General features: G+C 37.1%; 1 protein-coding gene across 1 annotated transcript in view; it reads right to left on the bottom strand.

Moving 5' to 3' along the window:
• The window catches only part of Pcca (propionyl-CoA carboxylase subunit alpha), a 157,580-nt gene extending 139,267 nt beyond the window's left edge, over positions 1 to 18,313 (bottom strand). The window contains exons 1-5 of the mRNA XM_042696995.1: positions 18,158 to 18,313; positions 11,741 to 11,899; positions 10,391 to 10,465; positions 6,304 to 6,372; positions 4,278 to 4,353 (exon numbers count right to left, since the gene is read on the bottom strand). Of these exons, the coding sequence (XP_042552929.1) occupies positions 4,278 to 4,353; positions 6,304 to 6,372; positions 10,391 to 10,465; positions 11,741 to 11,899; positions 18,158 to 18,313 (535 nt within the window). The remainder of the gene's footprint in view (positions 1 to 4,277; positions 4,354 to 6,303; positions 6,373 to 10,390; positions 10,466 to 11,740; positions 11,900 to 18,157) is intronic.
• Between the last annotated feature and the right edge of the window lie 3,863 nt (positions 18,314 to 22,176).

Genomic DNA, 22,176 nt, shown 5'->3' with positions numbered 1-22,176 from the left:
AGATAGAAATAAACTTCATCTTTCTTCAGTCACTGTATTTTTTTACAACTTCTTAGGCTAAAGCCTAAGTGTGAAGATCCTCAAAAGGAGAGATAATGATACCATCTAGGAAAAAAAAACTACTGAGATTGATGGAGAAGGGGTATGTATCAAAGACAGTAGTATAAATCAGACTACAGAGGCCTTGTAGACTATTGTGAGGCCAGTAGGGAAAGATTTCAATATTTTCAGCTTGGAAATGATTGTGATATTGTTATAAAATAAGATATAGTATATACACATGTGTATATGTGTGTATGTACGTATATATGGATATATGGATGGATAAAATATGTTCCAGGTTTCTGATGCTGACTCGTAATACCCTTGGATTTTCCTGAATGACAGGGGTGAGGGAGCATCATCTGTTCTTCATAATAAGCTCTATTCAACCATACTTGAGTTTATGCTAATGAGTGTCTCTAAGAGGAGTGGAGCAGGTGGTCAGGGACACCAACCATGTAATGAGTGAGGTAGAACTTGTAGCCCCACCATCCACCCATCCCCACTTCTACCCAACTCACCTAGGGATAGAGACGGACTTAATTACTAGTGGCCAATGATTTAATCCCACCTATGTAACAAAGCCTCTATAACCCTACAGGGCAGAAATTGGAGAGTGTCTATGCTGGTGAACACCAGAAGCGCTGGTAAGGTAATACTGCCCTGGATGGCACAGAAGCTCTACACTCCTCCATTTGGCTTTTCCCAGACTGTCTCCTTTATAATAAAAGAGTAACATTAAAATGCAGTTCTCTTAAGTTCTGTAGGCCACTGCTAGTTAAGTATTTATTATTTAAAATGTCTAGGACCAGAAGTGTTTCAAATTTGGAGTTTTCTCAGATTTTCAAATACTTACATACACTCTACCATTTGGGCATCACATATTTGAAAATGTGAATTCCAAAACATTTTGAGAATCACATTCAATCTACCTTGTAAATTACACAGCCAGAGGAAAGGGTTAGGTGACTCCCAACCAGATTCTTCTCAAACTTCAGTGAAGTGAAGTAAGAAGAGGGGCAAGAGGATTAAGAGACATACAAAAGCTATTGCACTTTGTAACATGGGTGGGATCAAACAACAGATAACTTTGTTAACTTTGAGGGACCTGGAGAGACTGCAATAATGACAGTCCATCAAATGATACTAATAGATTGTTGTTAAATTTGTCTTTGGACTGAGAAGAGTATTGTGGCTTTGTGGGAACATGCTGTTATTTTTAGGATACATTGTAAAGTATTAGAGTGCTGTTATGATGTTTGCAAGTTTCTTTCAAATGAATCAGGAAAAAAATAGAAAATGGAGGGAGGAAACAAAGAAGAAAATGAGAAAGAAAAGGAAAAGAAAAAGGCAAAGAAAGGGAAAGAGTCAGGAATAGTAGCTCATACTTATCTACTCAGGTTGAGAGCAGACAGGATTATGATTTGATAAACTCAGCAAAAAGTTCATGAAAAACCTGAGTGTGCTGGCACGCATCTGTCACCCAGCTACAGCAGGAAGTATAAATAGGAAGATCATGTCTAGGATTTCTGAGGCAAAAATCGAGACTCTATTTTAGAACAACTAAAGTAAAAAGGGGTCAAGTCATAGAGGCACCGGCCTAGCAAGCACAAGACCCTGAGTTTAAACCCCAGTACTGCTCTCCAAAATCAACGAAAGAAAGCCAAATAAAATAGGGGGAAATGAAGAAACAAAATATGACATAAAGCCTAATAACTGATTAATCAAAGTGAAGAGTACTAAAATGTGTATTACACCATCCAACTGTTCCCTAGATTTTAAAAATATATAAGTCTAAAAACGTATATCAAGGAAAACTACTCTTTGTTAAACATTTTAACTGTACTCAGTACCTTAAGTATACAACTGTAACCCTTCTGTACATCACCTTTACAATAAAAGTTTTTTTTTAAAGTATCAATCTGAAATGTACACATACCTACCCTACTCTGTGTTCATCCAAACACAACAAAAATATTTTTTTTTTAGGAGAATAGTTTAACTAAAATTAGAATACACTAAACATTGCTCTGCAAATTGTTTTTACTTTTTAAACTAATTTACTTTATTGTTATTACAGACGGGATGTACAGAGGGATTACAATTACGTGAGTCAGGTAATGAGTGCATTTCCCTTTGCACAGTGTTTTCTGTTCCCTCACTCTCTCACAGTCCCTCCCCCTTCCTTCTCCACCCATGAGTTGTAGAGTTCACATTCATCAGTGTCCATCGAGCGCCACTGCTGCACCTTTTCACCCTTTCCCCCTCAAGTTCTGTACCCTCTCCCCAGCCCTCCTGAAGATAGATACTTGAATATACTGTACATAAGGAAAAGAAGACAGAATCATCAAAAAATAAAAATATAAAAAATTAAAAGGAAAAAAAGAGAGGTATCTTTGTTTTCATATCTTGGAGCTAGGATTAGTAGCTATGGTTACAAGTATGGTGGACTGTTATCTGGCTAACAACATTTTTAAATATGTGATCTTAAGTATGTGGTTTTATAATTGTGCTGAGAAAAGGGGAAAAATAGGAACTAGTGTTACTGGGATAACATGAACCAGTATAATAACAAGCCTTTTCTATACTTAACTTCATTTAGTTCAAACTACTAATTTAGAAAGAAGAGATTTTCAATGTAGAGTACGACACACACAGAAGTAAACTAATATGACTAAGTGTTTAAATGGCTTGTTGGCAGGGTGTGAAGCCAGGTCTGTCTGGCTTCCATCTACTACATGAGAAGTCAAAAGCGGAAACTGCAGACTAAGCCAAGAAAACAGAACAAAGTCTATATAATGAAGTATATTTTTACAAGTGATACTTACAAAGTTAGCAGATTAAGGGCACCCTTCTTGTTATTTAACTCACTTAAGAAAATAGCAACTAGAGAACCTAGATATAAAGTACAGTAAGTGAAAAAAATAAATAAGATTTTATATCAAAGAATATTCTGTAATATGAAAAAAATAGGGCTTTTCAGATGCTTACTGGGGCAAAGTGGGTCACTAAACTGTTCTCTGTAGGGACTGGTAGCTACTGTAAGTTGTACTAACTTTTCACTGCACAAAGACACTTGGTTAAGGGGGTAAGTAAAGACTGCATGTTCCATCGCTAAGCTGAGCATTCTGCCTGTTTCATACTACTTACCTACCCTCACGACCTGAAAGCAATGTCCACTTGAAGGAAAGGAAGCTGTGCAACCACACTCAGCACTTCAGCAACGCTTTAGCCCCTTCCAGTCCCACTGTGATCTCAGTGTGACATGAGAAGGAAAGCAGAACTACAGAGTACCCAATCTCTGCTACAGAGTATTCTTAGACTCTAACTATCCTTTCAAAATTCAAGGTGAACTTAAATTTTAAATTAAAATTTGATATTAAAGTTCACTAATCTGAAGTTGATGATGGTTTATGTTAGGCTAAATTAATCCTTTCATTACTAATGTAATTTTGCTCTCATTAGTTGAATGTGAGGTCTCCACACAATTCAATTAGCCTTACACATGCTAATGGCCTGTAGAATCATACTTTGTTAGGACTCAGAACTATCAGGTAAGTGCATGAGGAAAGAAAATTTTATTTCCTAAAATATAGCCTACAGTTTCATCAGGAAAAGCAAAGATTTATTCTTCCTACTTCAAAATTAGTCAAATGTAGGTCACTATGCTCCATATCTTATTACATTTTCAAGTTTCTCACTTCAAAAATGAATGAACAAGAAACCAGAAGTGTGACTCAAGTGGTAGAGCACTGGCAGTGAGCGGAAAGCCAAATTAAAGCATGAGGCTCTGAAATCAAGTCTCAGTAATGGCGACACACACATGTGCGCGTGCGTCGTGCGTGCACACACACACACACACACACACACACACACACACACACACACACACACACACAGAAAATTCATAGATAATAATACTAAAAAGAAAATGCTATCAAACCTAACTGGCAATAGTTCTTAATTCTAAAGTCTCTCATTTTACATACAATATATAACTACAAAGTAGTATATATTCATATAAGTATGTTATAAATTATAAGTTGAATTATAAGGCATATACTTAGTATCTGAGTCTAACTAATTACAGATTTTATGACTTCTCTTTAAATAAAGTAAGAAACTCTTTTAAAAGAAAGAAACTCTTTCATGGAATTCTCTACTAAAACTTTAAGCTGTTTTCTAGAACTAGATATCATATACAATGATGAGACATCAAATACTTAGATTGTTACCTCGAATTACATAATTATCCAGTGCATCTTCCATTCTCTTTAATGCTTCTGTTCTATCAGAGCCATATGTAACTAGCTGGAAACAAATAAAAACCAGTCTTAGTAGCCATCTATATGTTCAATGATTCAATCTCATAAAAATTAAAATATTTTACAACAAGGTTCCTGACATATCTTTTAATATTTCACAGTGGTTTAGTTTAAATATGTCAAGAAGATTTTTGAGAAAAGAGAATCAAGCCATCTGTGTTTTCATTTTCATTGTCATAATACAGTTACATGAAAAAAAGAACTGAATAGAAATAGGCATAGAAAAAAATTTAAAGGGGTATATAAGAAAATGTGTCAACTTGGAATTGAATATATACATCTGAAATAGTGGTAGGATTAGACAGCCCTTTAAATTTTTTCTGTTTTTCTAGGGTTCTAAGTTTGAAACCCACAACAGCTAATACTTTTACAAATAAAAGTAGACAAACTTTTAAATATGAAAATGAAAGATAAAAACTAAAGTATCTTAATAATTACTCAGCTCCATATATATTAGAAAAGTAGGCCTATCTGTTTTATATGATCTAATATCTATTTATCTATAGCATATATAAGATAACAAACAAGCCTTTGACTTTCTGTGGTTGTTAGTTCATCTATAGATGTAATTACTTTTGTAAATTTTATAAGCTCTTCAGTATTAGGACAGTTTGAATTAGTAGAGCATTTTTTTGAATAGAAAAATAATTCCTCTAAAAACAGAATTATAGCTAGTTTAAAAGTTAACTTGATATTTTATATACTTTTTTCCTTGGTTTTTTTTTTGTTGTTGTTGTTGTTTTTCATTGTGGGGCCTGAACTCTAGGCCTGGGCACTGTCCCTGAGCTCTTCAGTTCAAAGCTAGTGCTCTACCACTTGAGCCACAGCACCACTTCTGGCTTTTTCTGCTTATGTGGTGCTGAGGAATCGAACTCAGAGCTTCATGCATGTGAGGCAAGCACTCTACCACTGAGCCACCTTCCCAGCCCTTATATACCTTTTAAATGTAATGCTTCTCTAAATAAAATACTTAAGATTCATTTTAACAATATTAGCTAAAAACATAAGTCAAAAAAAAAAAACCCACAAAAAATAGTTTGTTCCTACAACTACCTAAAACTACACTTTGAACCTGGGAGTGTAGTAGATCACTTGCCTAGCATGCATGAGGCCCTGGGTTTGATCCCTCATACTAAAACAAAACAAAATAAAACAAAATGGAAAATACCCTTGGGGAAAAGAATCTTGAGAAGTAGAGCTTAATAAAGAAATCCTTTCTCAACAGAGCCTTAACATCACCTTTAAGAAAATACAGAATATTCAAACAAAACACAATTCTAACTACTGCAGTTTTTCATATTTTATTAAGTCTTAAAATTGAAAGATTGAAAGTTTTAAGTAAAAATTTTTTAATCCATAAAGTTAAAATTAGAAAAATGTAAGTAGTCAAAATCACATCTTCTGCTAATATATAAAACTCAATTGGGTTGTGGACATAGTTCAGTGGTAGACTGCTTATCTGGCATGCACTAAGTCCTGGGTTCCATCACTAGCTCCACAAAAAAGCAAAAAACAAAACAAAAAAAAAAAAAAACAACTTAATTATGTCAAATTTCCTTAAGCAATGATTTGCAAAGACTGAAAATACTCTAATAGTGACAAGCCAACTTCTTGATATTACCTGCTACTCACAGGTAAATCTCAGGAATGACATAATTAACTCCTTTTCATTGCAGAGAGCTTGATTAGTCCCACTGATTATGTAGTGTGTACATGTGTGTTGTGTGCACGTACATGCACACACATGTGAGCACATGCAGTGGTGGTGGTAGTTGTATGATTTGATTTAGGAGAAGACAGCATTGCAAGAAAAAATAAGTTCCGCTTTCACTTTTACATCAGTACATAATACTTGTTTACTTATAGCACATGACTCAGATATAGGCTCAAGTGATCAAAAGAAGGCTAGAAGAAATTGTTAAGAAACAGAACTAACTTTTGAAATCATAGGATCATAATAAATGCTGATTTCACTTCCTGGTTGGATGCCACTGTCAACCCGGACCTGAGAAAAGAAAACACAGAGCAACTTCATATGGGCAGATTAATTTTAACCAGAAATTTAATTCCTATGGAGAAAATGGACAGCTTCTGGAAAACAAAAAACAGCTTAAAAGTACAGAGAACTAGGTTGGTGTTGGATCTGTTTGTATGCACTGTAACATATACTTTTTGTTTCCCCACAAACCAAGGAAACTCAGAAACTCAAAGAAACAAGAAAAACTTCCTAGGTCCCCAGGCTGGAGGGCACCTGCAGCTCCTTCTGGTGTCTTCCAGCTGGAGCGTGGCACGGACCAGGCCCCTTCTTGTGGCTCTCTCCACTGGACCCTCCTGTGAGCACCAGGGCAGCCCCAGCCAGGCTCGTCCATTAGAGCCTTAGGAACCCGCCAGGCCTTTCATGTCTGCAACACTTTCGTTTCTGCCTCACCCTCTGGACTGAAAAACACTATTTTTTCTGTTAGCATTAGTCTCCTGAGGCTTTCATGTTTACACAGCTTTTCCCATAGCTTTGCTTTGTAAGGACATAGCTCCAATTATGGTTCTGATTTTGTGATTTTTTTTTCATAGGGAAAAAATAGCCCAAGTTCAAAGTATCCTTTTGAAGAGTTTGATTGCTATTAACCAGCCAACAAGTTAGTTAGTACATCACCCATTCTTGTTTTCATCTCCCAGTTTGGTATCAGCAGTGAAGCACGAAGGTTAGCCATGTAAAACTTTTAAAATGAGCAGATGCTGAAGATGGAGCACTTATTAAATTATTTGGCCCAAGTTTTGGAATCTGAAGTATTTGAAAGCTAATCAAAATATGTAAGGCTGTCAGTCATATCCTAGGGATCTTGAGAATAGAGGAATTTAACTGAAGCTGCTAGAACAGCAGGACTTTGGTGCCCAACATTGTGAAGGGGTATGGAGAGAAGAGTGGAAGCGCGTGCAACTCATCACCTGTGGGAAGAAGCCTTCCTAATAAACAGCAGCTCATCTGTCTGCAGCAAGGCAGAAAAAGGTCAACACAGCGGCTGTTAGGCCTTTAATATTTTAATTTAGGCAATTATCAAGGGACCACATGTAGAACCTCTTGTCTAGGACATCCACGAGAGGGTGTGCTGATGGCTTTATTACATAGTGACATCAAAAGATAAGGCATAGTAGCTTCATCCTCTTTAAAAAAAAAAAATCACACCACTATTAATCTCTCTGTAAGGGTTTAAAAGACAACATTATAACACATCCAGAGGGTTTTTATTTCCGTGATTGCATACTCAAACAAAACTATAGATATTTCTATTCATATTCATATATAAAAGTCTTAATTTTAAATGAATACCACTCAGCTTTCACAAAAATATACTTGGCCTTCTTATTTCCTAAAAACATATTTCATAACAAAAACTAAATTCTATGAAGTCAATGTTGACTAAATCTAGAAAAAAATTAATAGGGCAGCTTGGAAAGAAAGCAATAAAATTACAATGTATCTTCTCTCAACATTTAAATAGTTCCAAAATGGCCACTGGCCATTATGGTCACATAATAGAAAAAATACTGTGCACTTTATTTTTTTTTATTTTAGTATCAAAATGTTAAATAACTTATCCAACTACAATGTAATCTTTAAAATCATAGCATGCTTGCTAAAGATGTATTCAAAACTGAAACCTGTACAAATTCTAAAACTTTTCACTTTAAACATATCCCATTCATTTGCTTTATAAACTGTTAAAAAAAATTCGTGAGAAACTTCGAAGTTCAACCCACTGGTAAAATAACATAGACAATAAGGAACATGTCATATTCTTCTGTAGTTCCTTACCTAAATTTTGTAATTATCTTGAACAAAATCACCTAAAAGCCATTGCTACTTACCAAAATTATGAACACAGAAAGTAAGGCATTTTAATTTGAAGACCATACCAGATAAAATTGAAATTTATCATATATAATCAACAAATGCAAGTAAATCAACATATCTAATTTAACTTGTAACAAAGTTGAAAAATCCCAATTTATACTTTACTGTTTATGTAGGTTTTTCAAATTAATAATCAGCTATTTTTTAATTTCTAGAAACCAATTGAAAGTCAAATCAAGTGTTCATTCCTTAATGGAAACAAAGCTATATAAATTGGCATTAATCACTTTAAGCATAATGTTAAATGAAATTGGAATCAAAGCTTTGAGAAAAACAAAATTGTGGTCTGAAAATAAATTTACAAAGCATGATGCCCAAAGATATAAAGAAAAATCTTCATCTTTGCCATATAGATAAATCTCAAGCTTAAAGATGCATATGTGAAAGGCACAAGCCATAAATAAGTTAACTCTTACATATGAGCTTCTTGTGACCAAAAAAGGTAAGAGCTAGAAGAAATGTTTTCCCAAGTTAAACAGACTAGTCTAGTTTTGTAAAGCAATAAGGGAAAACAAATGAGCTTCTATGTGCTTCTCAAACCACTATTCAGAAATCTCCAGCATAATTAAATTTTTTTCTTCAGTAGCACAGTGGACCTTGGAAATTATCAGACGTCTCCCACCCTTCATTCGCAATTCACCTCTCCCCCTAAGCACAACTCCCAGCCCGCCACGTCTACCTGACAAGTGACAGCCCAATCTGATTAAATGCTTCCAAGGGAGGGGACTCGTGGGCCTCCATGACAGGCCAAAAGTGATCACCATGGAGATACATAATTACAGCTGTCAACGCATCTACTGTCCTGCTGACATCAATTTGATTGCTCCCAGCAATAATGATAGACAAAGCTTAGTGCGCACTCTCCTGCCCCCAATCACTTTATCTATTCCTTGGTCCATTTAGCTGACATGCAACGTTCACACAAGCAAATAACAGCAGTAAGCAGAACATTTAAGGCATTTTAATTGTTTTTTCTTTCTATGGATGGCTCACAACTGCAAATGTTATTACATAAAACTCCTGCTGCAGCATTAATTGAAGAAAGATTTGGTGGGACAAAGACTGTAGGGGGTATAGTTTGTCCATTATCACTTGTACTTTCAACAGGTCTCACGTTTGAAAATTGCAAATTGCAAAAACTTGTGAGGGCAAAATGTTTGACATTCTGTTAGCTATTACAACATGGTGAAAACTTCTAACAACTGGAGTAATCATTATGAATTCTTATTTAATACTTTTTTGTTTGATTAAAAAAGTGTTTAGATATGTCCCTATGATACTTGTTTTCTCATCTGCTATTTAATGTCACATAATGCCTGTTAAATCTTTACAATTTTTTTTCCTGCCTCAGGCTTTGAACACAGCATGGAGTCTCCAAGCCTAGAAAGGGTCAGATCCCTTTAGAAAGCACATGGACAAAAACAATTTAAAAAGTGAAATAAATCACATATCCAATAACATCTCCAAATTTAGAATTCTTCCTGTAATCTTTCACCATCTTCTTACCAGTAATCAAACTGAATAATCATAGTCACAGATGGTACAGTCTTGTCATCCTCTAGCTAGTATAATGTCATATTCATATGCACTTATTAACTTGATAAAGAGAAAAAATATGTTCATGTTCTTTTACACAAACCACTTTAAAAGAATTGTTAGTAAACATAAAACAACTATGGAAAAAGATAGTTATCGCTTTTTCTTAACTGATATAAATAATATGTATATCTTCACATCAATGACAAAGAATGAGCCACAGTTTGTTTTCCTTAATCCAGTTCAATTAATGAGATCATTTTGTGCTCAAATTTGACATCTCACTATACTAGGGGAGTTGTATTAATTTAGATTTAAATTCATTTCCATTCTTAAGATTCCATAATCTTTTCATTATACTTTTCAAAAGAATGGAGACTACTATAAACTATCACTTATATCTTATCTCTGACTTGATTGATCATAAAGCTCAAAACAAATTTAACACAAAAACTGATTGCCCATAAATTTCACTTATCTTTCAATTTACACCCTTTGGTGTTGACATGCTTTAACATAAAAGTATGGCATAAATCAAGATTTTTACTTCAGTTAGTATTACAACTTAATGACTTACACCAGGTAGATGTATTGGTTCTTCATACTGAGACAATCTCCCAATAGATGGTAAACCAAAAGACTTGTAGGGGTCCTGAAAGTTCAAAGGAAAGGAAGTACAGTCTTTGAAGAAGCACTTATAGCTCTATTTTTAACATACAGCATTCATGAAATCACAAGATTTCAGAATATTACATAGTCTTATCCCCTAACAACTTAGAAGCATGCTTAAAAACCAAATAGAATTGCAAGCAGTATTTGGCCTAACCTCGATCATACTTTATTGAAATTGGTCAAATGCCAACTTTTTAGAAAATTTAGAATGCCTTGGGCAAAAATAAAATAACCTAGGCTCTACATCAAAACACACTCAGGTTCAAAACAACAAATGTGGTACACTAAAGATATTTGTTTTTCTTACTTCTCAAAACAGCTCACATATGTTCAAACTTGAGAATCTGTGTTCTTCAAATAACCTGAAAAAAAAAAATCTGCACGTGCTTCTAGATATGTATTCTATTTGTAAATACAGAGGACATCAGAATAAATAATAAGTTCAGTGTCTTATGAAAGACACACAACTTAACATTAAGAGCAAGAGTAGTAACAACCATGACAAAATATACTTCAAGCTACTTGCAAAAGATCTCAAAGCAATTTTGGTATTCTTACACACAGATAGTGCTTTTTTTTTTTTTTTTTTTTTTTAGATTACCAAAATGTTGATGTCAAAAAAAAATTAAAAGAAGATACAAATTACCTTGTATTCTTGTTTTAATCATTTGAAAAAGCCATTTTCAGATGCTGAGTGCTTTGTCATTTGACTTGTATAAGTTGTAAAAGTATTGAAGTAATACTTGATAAGTAAAACCCATAATTAAAATTATAAATTAAGAATACAACTTTTGCCAACAGTTCTACAATTTACATTTCAATAGTTACTTCCAACTAATCATAAAGGACAAACTTAGAAAACAAACTGTTAGAAAAAAAAATTGGCATCAAATCAACAACTCATATATGCCCAGGGTAAGCTCTTAAGAGAAAAAAGCCCACAGAAATAAATGACAGTACTTCCTTGTTAACACGGTTTGAAAATGAACATGAAGTGAAGAAAACAAACACTAAGGTCAATTCAAGCTCAAAAATATTTAACTAATACTTTGTTCCCTTTTAACATTTTGGAAGCTGCTTCCCCAGCCAAAAATAATCGAACTCAATTCTTTAAAAATAATTTGAACAAAGTAAAACTTACGTAATTTTCCTCTAGTTTAATTACAAGTTACCAACCCTAACTTTACTTGTTTTTAGCTCTTTACTCTCCTGACTTTGGACACAACCCTCCTCCTCCTAACACCCCACACTTTACCTCAGCATAAACCCGACATTCAATTGCCCAGCCGTTGATGGGAATATCAGCTTGTTTGTGCCTGAGAGGGTAACCCTTAGCAACACGGATCATTTCTTGGACTATGTCCAGGCCAGTAATGCATTCTGTGACAGGATGCTCAACCTGCAAGGCCAAGATCTGCCAGTCAGTAAGTAAAGAAGAAGGTAAATGAAATACACATAAATAAGAAAAATGCAGACGTTTCTAGGCAAAAGGAGGTTAGGTGTATTTTAATTAGGAATACTTGACTAAAAACAGGAAAACAAAAAATAAATACAACATGGTACACAAATGATGGTAAGAAAAATTAATGCCTAAAAAGCATTTTTAAGTTATCTGTTCCTTTCCCCCATTTTAATTTACTTGTGGTCCAACAAAAGCTTAATAATATCACTTGGAAACTAAGTCTCAACTGAAACACTTATTTCTTAATGTAGCTGCTAATCAACCTATTCTGCTACACTTCACATGGCATCTACAAGGGCAGCCTCTGATTTTCCAAAGCACTACTCTATACTGAATCTCACCCACTTGCATGCTTTCACTAACCTGTCCTGACAAGCAGCCAGATTAGCGTAATCTTGCATCAATGCAGCATAGCAGAAAGCAGCAGATGGAGCCTTCAGGTTGCTTTCCCTCCAGACTGACTTGAGCAGTGCTTAGCATGCACAATAGCAAAACAGAGCTAGGGAAATCACTCTGCTCTCTCAGCAAATTGCTGATAACTATTTGGCTGATGTTGTAAAGGAAGTACCTGGCCTTCCATGCTAACACAAGGGACACACATGTGCAAACTACTCACTGACATACAGGCACACCAACAGGGATATATGTGCTTATAACCCGACTAATCACTTACGAATTCTTAAACCTGAGTGAAAATAAAGCCATGTATATAGCGTTGAAAAAGAACAAGTGATCTGCCTTTCATCTAAACTTTGAACAAATTAAAAAAAAAACTCTGGAATATCTAGTATGTTGATAATAATTTCTTCCTTTTAAAAAGTAAATACGTTTCAAGATGTATGGCACAGTAGGTTTTTTTTTTTCATGAGATGTCACATTTCATACATGGACACAGGAAAAGGTCAGCGAACAAACAAATTATCTTCCCATCTTCAATCACACTAATTGAAGGACAGGACTTGGTCATTATAATCATCTTGAAGCTTATCATAAGCAGACAATGCCGTAGTGTCTAAAAAAAATCCTGGTAAAAATAAACAGATGGCATCCATAATTAGCTTTGTGTGTGTTATGAGTTTGTTTACAGTTTCAACAACATTTTAAGACATTTTGACATAATTTTAATGACAAATCATTGCTAAAATAAGCATCTACACTTTGCAAAATAAATGGACACTAAATAAAAGGATCTTACTAGATATAAATATATTTTTAAGTAACAGGATCTTGTGAGAAAGAAAAATTATATGGTAAGTATAATAAGAAACAAACACAAAGCTCCTCTATTTTTCTAGAAATCGGTTTCATGTGAAAAGCCATCTGAAAACTCTTAACTTTGCAACAAGTAAGCCTACTGTGTGCCCAGAGCCTTATAATAATACTCTATATACATCCATGCTAGAGGGAAAAAAATTAAGAATTAAGTTAATGATTTCCTTTGTCTATGACCAGGTGTCCAGAAAAGTACTATAGAGGAGGAAAGTAAATACATCATGAATGAATCAATGAATCAATAGGCAGCAAGTCAAACACACCTATAGTAAGTAGTAGAGGGAGCTGGAATTTCTATCAGTTTGGAGATGTTGTTTCCTTCCTGGCTTTCCTCATAAGAAAATGTGTATGAAAAACAATCAAGGAAATAAAATCGGTAGTATAATCGTGCTATTCTCCTTTAAAAACAAACCACTATGAAAGCTTAAAGATTCAAATATATTACAAAACAGTGTTTTTTACTTAGAAAACATCCCTATATTAGTGTATACAAAAATAAGTTTGTTAGATCCTCTTTGAATGGGATCCAAAAGCAAACCCACTTTGTTCCAAATGGAATGCACAATGGAATGTATAATGAAAACATGAACAATTAACTCAAGATTGAAAAAATAAAAAGTATTTAAAGGTATAATTATTACAAAATTTCTTTTAAAAATATGTTTTTAGGTCTATATGGTCAACGTCACAAAATAGTTTAATATGTTTGAGTTTTTTATGAAAGTGACTTTCCACACTAACACACAGTATACATATATGTACATATATGTATAAAACCTTTTGCATATATACATATGAATAGGGATATATGTTCTTTTTTGGGGGATACGGTCATGGGGCTTGAACTCTGGGCCTGGGTGCTGTCCCTCAGCTCTTCAGCTCAAGGCTAGCACTATACCACTTAAGCCACAGTGCCACTTCTGGCATTTTCTGCTTATGTGGTGCTGAGGAATCGAACTCCGGGCCTAATGCATGCAAGGCAAACACTCTACCACTGAGCCACCCTCCCAGCCCGTATATATGTTCTTATAACTTGATCTATTGCTTAAAAAGTTCTAAATTTCAGTTAAAGCCATTCAGTATGGAGAAACAATGGATAGTCTTTTATGTTGCATTATAAAAATATTATCTGAGTAAATAAATCCACTTTTACTCAGCAAGAATAAATCCTAACCACTTCCCTCAATAGAAGAGAGGGTAGAGGAGGCAGGGGAGGGAAGGGGAGGGAAGAAATCACACATACACAAAAGGTATAAGGCCTACCAAGTTAGGACTTTCCAATGTTCAAAGACAAATTTCTAGTAGAACTATATTCATACCAAGGTAGAACCACACAGCAGGATCTATTAATAGTTGATCAAGTGTATTGTTAATTTTTTAATCTTCACCTAAATGAATGTTAAAAAAAATCTTTGCTAACATAAACTGATTTATCATCTACTAATAGACCTTGTAGTGTGCTCTACCTTGATGAATATAGTTCAGTTGGAAATTTCTCTAACTCACCATAAACAAAGCTACAATAATCCAATGACGATTATGGGATACAATCATATTGAGTGACTAAAATGAATACATATAGTTCTATACAACTAAAGCAGATAGTCACAAAACACTAGTCTTTTATGGCTCTATTTGCTATTTACATTTACTCATGTCTGAGCTGGGCCCAGTGGCAACATGTCTATAGTCCCAACTACACAGGAGGCTGAGAGAGGAAGACTGTCTGAACCTAAGAGTTTGAGGCCAAGCTAACTAACATATAGAGGATCTATCTTAATGAATAAATAAAAAGAGAAAATAATTTAATTTTGTCTTGGTCATCATCAAGATGTCACTCATTAGTGTCAGGATCTCCCTGCCACTCCCTCTTACTTAACTGTTGCTACCAAATTTATCTCCCCCCAAAAATAATGCCTATAAAACAAAAGTGAGAAAAATTAGGTTTTTATTAATTTCTCTTTCTCTCTCTCTGTCTGTCTTTCTCTGTCTGTCTGTGTCTTTGTCTGTCTGTCTGTCTGTCTGTCTGTCTGTCTCTCTCTCTCTCTCTCTCTCTCTCTCTGGTGGGGGGTGGGAGGGACTAAGACTCAGAGCCTGAATGCTGTCCCTGAGCTTTTTGGCTCTAAGCTAGGGCCCTACCACTTTGAGCCAGGGTACCATTTTCAGTTTTCTGGTAGATATTTGGAGATAATTCTCACAGACTTTCCTGCCTAGACTGGCTTCAAATAATGATCATCAGATCAGATCTCAGCCTCCAGAGTAGGCAGGATTACAGGCATGAGCCATGGGCACCCAGCTCTTGATTAATTTCGTATGTTTTCAGTTCAACAGTACTGTTACAAGCATAGAAAAACTAAATCTTTTGGCAGTGTGTTGTAACTAAGAAAAATCACTGATTCTGCCTCATGATTCTAAAAATTACAATAAATTCTGAGACTGTCTGACACATCATTGAATACAAGTTAAGAAGTATGATAAAACTCATGAAAATATGAGGAGATATTTACAGAATCTTGAAAGATCTTTTATTAATGATGGAGAGAAAAACAGTAACTGTGAGTAGAGAAATCCAAGAGATACTACATCACCAGTAAGCAGTGTAAGCAGGCATCTGAGTGCCACTTTGTGCCACTCACAGAAGCATCACCACAGAAGAAACATCACCGTGGGACAATTCTCCTGCAACAATGAGTTATGGAATAACAGACAAACCTCAGATGAGGGATAGTATGCAAAACAGTGGCTTGTACTTTTGTGACATGTTAAGATCATAACTAACCCTAAGAGACTATGGAATTGTCGCAGATTAAGAAACAGTAAGAAGCATGGTATATCTTTTGTTCTTTAAAGGGTATCACACTTGTGGTATCAGCACAAGGAAGTGGAGTTGGAGAATTGAGACTTTAAGACAGTGAAGCTAAACAGTGAAACCCTGTTTCAGAGAAAGAGAAAAAGAGAAGAAAGGGGTGGAGTGAGAGCAAGAATGTAACGAACATAATATATAATTTAGAGCTATTTTGTTTTCTCATGCTATCATAAACATTCATGAGATTTACAATTTTGATCGAGTAGAAGACACTATTGTTATGAAAAATGTTTTCCTGTTTTTATGAAATAAAGACGTACTTAGGAATAAATAGGCACAAGGCCTATAATTAGTCTGAAATGTTTCAGATAAGGAAATTAAATATGGCTATTCATCTTAGCTATACAGATACACAAAAACAGAAAATAAAGTTGATGCTAATGAAGGAAATTTAGAAAAATCATTGTATTTTTGCAACTTTTCTATAAGTCTGAAATAATTGCCAAATGAAAGTTAATAAGTATAAGAGCTATGTCACTTAAAGGTTTTTATTACATTATAAAACATAAGTAAAATAAAGGCATCTAACTTAAACACCATTCTCTGTTCTTCACTCAGAATCTTCTTACTGTGTTAAGTAAAAGTAGTTTATCCAAAAGCAGATAACTTCTTCAATGACTTAAATATTTAATAGCTTAAAGTATGTAATAGTTTAATAGTTTATTAAAATTATTATTATTAAAAATTATTATTTAATGAAAACTATTCAAATGAAAATTAACACCAAAGGAAGTCTGAGAGAGGAAAACATTATTTTTTCCATGTGGAAAGAAGCCACATGGACAAAAAATATATTAACTTAGTCATGATGAAGGGGGAGGGAAACAGGAATTATTCAAAGTTCCTTGAATGTGGGGATTATTTGTCTGCAATTGTTTGGCAGCTAGAGAATAACTGCCCAAAGTAGAAGCTGAAACCTCCCTTCTAAGTATAAAATCCAACTTCCATAACCAAAATCAGACAGTATGCTGAGATATATACAATACTCCCCAAAAATATACTAGTTCAAAAATTCCACTGACATTGTATACAGGAGGCAAGAGGTATGGTGAGAAGCTGGTACAAATTTTAATATTCAAATATGTATTGAGGTGGGGGGGGGGGGGGGGCTTGAGGCTTGAACTCTGGGCCTGGGCACTATCCCTCAGCTCTTCAGCTCAAGGTAAGTGCTCTACCGCTTGAGCCACAGTGCCACTTTCGGTTTTCTGGTGGTTTATTGGAGATAGGAGTCTCACAGGCTTTTCTGCTTGGAATGGCTTTGAACCGCGATCCTCAGGTCTCAGCTTCCTGAGTAGCTAGGATTACAGGTGTGAGCCACTGGTGTCCAGCTCAAATAATGTTATTTTAAATACAACTTTAAATTATATCATTATTAAACCATACCAAGTCTAAAATGGCAACTATTATAAAGAGTTGGTATGGAAGTGGCACTGTGGCTCAAGCAGTAGAGCACTCGCCTTGAGCTGAAGAGTGTAGGGACAGCGCCCAAGCCCAGAGTCAAGCCCCACGACCAACCAAAAAAAAAAAAAAGAGTTGGTATGTGAAAGCTACCTTTTATGAGCTTAACTTGGAGAGCCAACTTAGTAAAACAGTACAAAAATGATTACTTGTTAAAATATGAGGAAATGGGGCTGGGAAGGTAGCTCAGTAGTAGAGTGCTTGCCTTGCATGCATGAGGCCTTGGGTTCGATTCCTCAGCACCACATAAGCAAAAAGAAAAAGCCGGAAGTGGCGCTATGGCTCAAGTGGTAGAGTGCTAGCCTTGAGCTGAAGAGCTAGCTGAGGGACAGTGCCCAGGCCCAGAGTTCAGGCCCCACAACTGGACCCAAGGAAAAAAAAAAAAAAATAAGGAAATTTGTGTTAGATAAAATGAAGTTTCATAATGGCATTTTGCATAGTAGGCTTCTATTTTTTTAGTTTGTTGTTATCTAAATTGTACCTATTAAAACTCAAATTCTACCACTGAAGAATATAGGATTTTGAAGATCTAAAGTTATGATTTTGATCCATAGGAATCAAAGATAAAACCATGTTGGGAAATAGGCCCCAACATACCGTTCCTGTAAACTCACCTTGAAAATAATGGCTATATTGGAGAGGAGCTGTGAAAACAGTGCAGATTCTATTACGGAGCTCCCCTGTTGGTCCATACGAGAATAAACAGATGAATGGCAAACAGAATAAGGTGTTATGCAGTGAACTGTGTCCTCCTTCCCTTGAATCCTCATGTTGCACTTGTAACCCTTACTACCTCAGGATGTGACTGTTATTAACAGACAAGGTCTTTAATGAGGTAATTAAGTTTAAATGAGGTCATTACAGTGGGCCCTAATCCAGTATGACTGGAGTCTTTATAAGAAAAGATTAGTCACTGTACAACAGAAAGACCACATGAAGGCACAGAGACTGCTATGTGCAAACCAAGGAGAGAGATCTCCAAAAGAAACCAATCTCATGGATTTTGGACGTCTAGCCACCTGACCCAGAAGAAATGAAGTGTTAATTGTTTAAGCCACTTCTATGGTACTTTATTATGGGAGCGGAGCCCTAGCAAATAAATAGAAATCAATATAAAAAAATGTAGATAAGAGTTCAGAACTCAAAAGCAGCAAAATAGTTACAACAAGCTTCAAAATAAAACCTGACTGCTTAACTATGTATTTTAGTAAACAAAACCTCTCTCGTGCAACCTTCCAATGATGAAACATGACATGAAAAACCTTAACATGCCCCACTCTTCATCCTGGCTTTCCCAGGAGATTGACTAAATGTTCCACAACATACCACATCTGGCTGACTCTGTCTGGCATGAGAAACTTGCCTTTACTACTTTAAATACAATGGGGAAGGACAGGAGAGGGCATCGTGGGTCTTGAACTCAGGGTCTGGGCCCTGCCCCTGAGCTCTTTTGCTCAAGGCTGGCACTCTACCACTTTGCACCACAGCTCCACTTCCCATTTTTCTGGTGGTTAATTGGAGATGAGAGTCTCATGAACTTTTCTGCTGAGGCTGGCTTTGAATGGCAATCCTCAGATCTCAGCCTCCTGAGTAGCTAGGATTACAGGCATGAGCCACTAGCACCAGGCTATAATTTTTAAAAATAATTTTTTCCCAGATCCAAAATGTCATTCTGGTAAGAATTTTAAAAATTAGCTACAAGTCCACTTCCCTATGTAAATGCTCTTCTTTCCACTACTTATTCTTTTCAACAAAATACTCCAACTTGTTTTTCTTTAACGCCTCAGTCTGGAAATTCAGAAAATTTTAACTTAGAATAGGTTTTGTCCAAAAATTGGTTGCAATTTGGGGGGGGGGGGGGAGCCTTGGAATTAAAAAGAATCCTACACATGCCAGCCACACAAGTACTCTTCCTTTGAGCTACAACCTCAGCCCAGAATTGCAATAATTCTTAATTTATAAATAAATAAAACAACAAAGGGCAAGAATCAAGTGGATAAAAGAGTTTCCAACTCAGACACTTATAATCCTGGACACTCAGGAGACTGAAATATGAGGATCATGGTTCAAAGCCAGCCAGGGCAAACAAACCCTTGGGATTCTTATTTTCAATTAATCAGTAAAAAGAAGAAATTAGAGGCATGATTCAAGGGATAAAGGGCCAGGCATCAGCAAAAACAAGCTGAACAAGAACTTGAATACCTGATTTCAAGACTCTGAACTGGCACCAAAATAAAGAAAGGAAAGAGAAAGAAAAAAAGAAAAGAAAAGAAAGGAAGGAAGGAAGGGAGGGAGGGAGGGAGGGAGGGAGGAAGGGAGGGAGGGAGGGAGGGAGGGAGGAAGGAAGGAAGGAAGGAAGGAAGGAAGGAAGGAAGGAAGGAAGGAAGGAAGGAAGGAAGGAAGGAAGGAAGGAAGGAAGGAACAGACAGACTTGAATTCCCCAAGTAGTAAGCAACAAATGTTCCAACCCTCACTAAATTTCTACCAAGAATATTATATACTAGTTTAACAGGATGCACAGATTTCCCTAAAGCTCACTAGAAAGAACTAGATAGTCTAAGGTTAGCTACTGCTGCTCCGGGAAGATGGAAGGCCAGCAAGACCCAAATACTTTTGTTTTATTTTGTTTTTTGGTCCGGTTGTGGGGCCTGAACTCTGGACCTGAGCGCTGTCCCTCAGCTCTTCAGCTCAAGGCTAGCGCTCTACCACTTGAGCCACAGCGCCATTTCTGGATTTTTTCTTTTTTTTTTTTTTTTTTTGCTTATGTGGTGCTAAGGAATCGAACCCAGGGCCTCAGGCATGCAAGGCAAGCACTCTACCACTGAGCTACCTTCCCAGCTCAAGACCCAAATACTTAATTTAAACTCCATACTTCTCTAGATCCCCAGTCACTGAGAATCTGAGAGTGTGGAAACACCAAGATTTGGAGGAAAAGCAAAAGTCAAGAACTTACAATAAGCTAGCTCTTTTGTAATCTACACAAAACCCAGAGATTCGCTTCAAATAATTCTAGGGGAAGATGTAAACGGAACAGGTGGTAAAGACACCTTGGCACAAAGTGATCCATGAACCTAGAGAAGAAAATTGTTAAAAGTTTCATTGTGAAAACCCTGATGCTCAGGAGGGGGGGACCAAGATGGCGACGGGGCAGTAGGGAAACGCCACAGCTCTCTCCAACCAAAAAGAGAGTTCGAGTTCCAACCTTTAATCTCCCCAAGAGACCGACAACAACAAAAAGACGAACACTCAGAGAAAAACCAGAGGTGGAAAATAACAAAAAAAAGAAAGAGAGGAAAAGAAGAATTTCAGAACAGAGAAGAGCAAAGACCCCTCCCCCAACCTTTACTGGCCGCGCGGCAGTGCGCCAAGCCGCCGGCCAGCCGGCCCGGCGGGGGCTGCCGGAGCCACAGAGACACAGGGGGCTGCTTGCAGATCACCAGGTACCGGATTGCAGAACAGCGGATCGCCAGGAACAGAGAAACCTACCAGCCGGGAGTCTCCGGGAGGATCCCACCCCACCCATCACTCTCCACCGGAGCGGAGAGGCTCCATCCCGCAAAAGCCGCCCGGCACCAGCAGCGCCACAAAGGGACCTGTCCGCAGACCACCCGCCCAATCGCGATCGCAACGACCCGGCGGGGGGGCCGCCCAACCCAGCCCGCAACCACCCCAACTGAACTCGGACTGCAACAACTGACGGACTGCAACAACAACTGACGACCTACAGGGTGAGTACCCATCAGGGGACAGGGAATCCATCAAGGGAGACCAGAGCTGGAGGGAATCCCCAGACCCTGACCTAGACTCCCTACCCCAACACCCGGACCACAGGACACTCTGCTGGCCAGGCCAGAGCAAGAGCGCCCCTGGAAGGGAGCTTAAATGCTCAAGCCAGGAACAGTGCCCCTGGGTCAAGACTACCAACAGTAGAAGAAATTTGAACTGTGTCCTCCAGGCTGCATAACCAAGGTGGTATACACATTAGCACAGGCCTAACGAGCGCGCTCCAGGCTGGGGCCGGAACCAGGCCAGGGGACCGGCACCTGAACAAAGCAAAAAGGGTCAGAAGTGGGGCTGTGGCTCAAATGGTAGGGTGCCAGCCCTGAGCTGAAGAGCTGAGGGACAGCACCCAAACCTAGAGTTCAAGCCCACAACCAGCCCCAAACAAACAAACAAAAACACATCAGGAGCCCATAGCAGACTCCAGTATTTGGGAGAGTGCATCCAGAGCATCTGATCTTCCCAAGAGCACCCGCAGGAGCAAACACAAGCAATCTAGGCTGCTCAACCCTTCCAAAGGCGGGAATTGCTACAGCAGAGAGCTGAGAATCCTAAGTGAATAGCAGCTGGAAATAGGCTCCCAACAGAATCCAGATCAGGCACAGACTCTCTCTACCAATACAGAATCAGCAACCAAGCAAAGACAGACACACCAAAACAAGATTGAAGAGCAGTCTCCTGAACCCCCATGCGAAAATCACAGAGAAAAATCACAAGGTTTACCACTACCCAGGACAGCAAGCTCACCTCAAAAGCCAGCAGCCACGCAGGGGAGAGCCCCAGTGGGAGCAAAGCAGGAATGGAAGACAAAAACTACATCCAAGGGTTGCTGGAGGCAATGACTCAAGAAATA

Source organism: Dipodomys spectabilis, unplaced genomic scaffold (genome assembly GCF_019054845.1).
Source record: "Dipodomys spectabilis isolate Male_0828 unplaced genomic scaffold, ASM1905484v1 ptg000215l, whole genome shotgun sequence".
NCBI lineage: Eukaryota > Metazoa > Chordata > Mammalia > Rodentia > Heteromyidae > Dipodomys > Dipodomys spectabilis.
The sequence above is the reverse complement of the archived record's forward strand: the minus strand, read 5'-3'. Positions and strand labels throughout refer to the sequence as shown.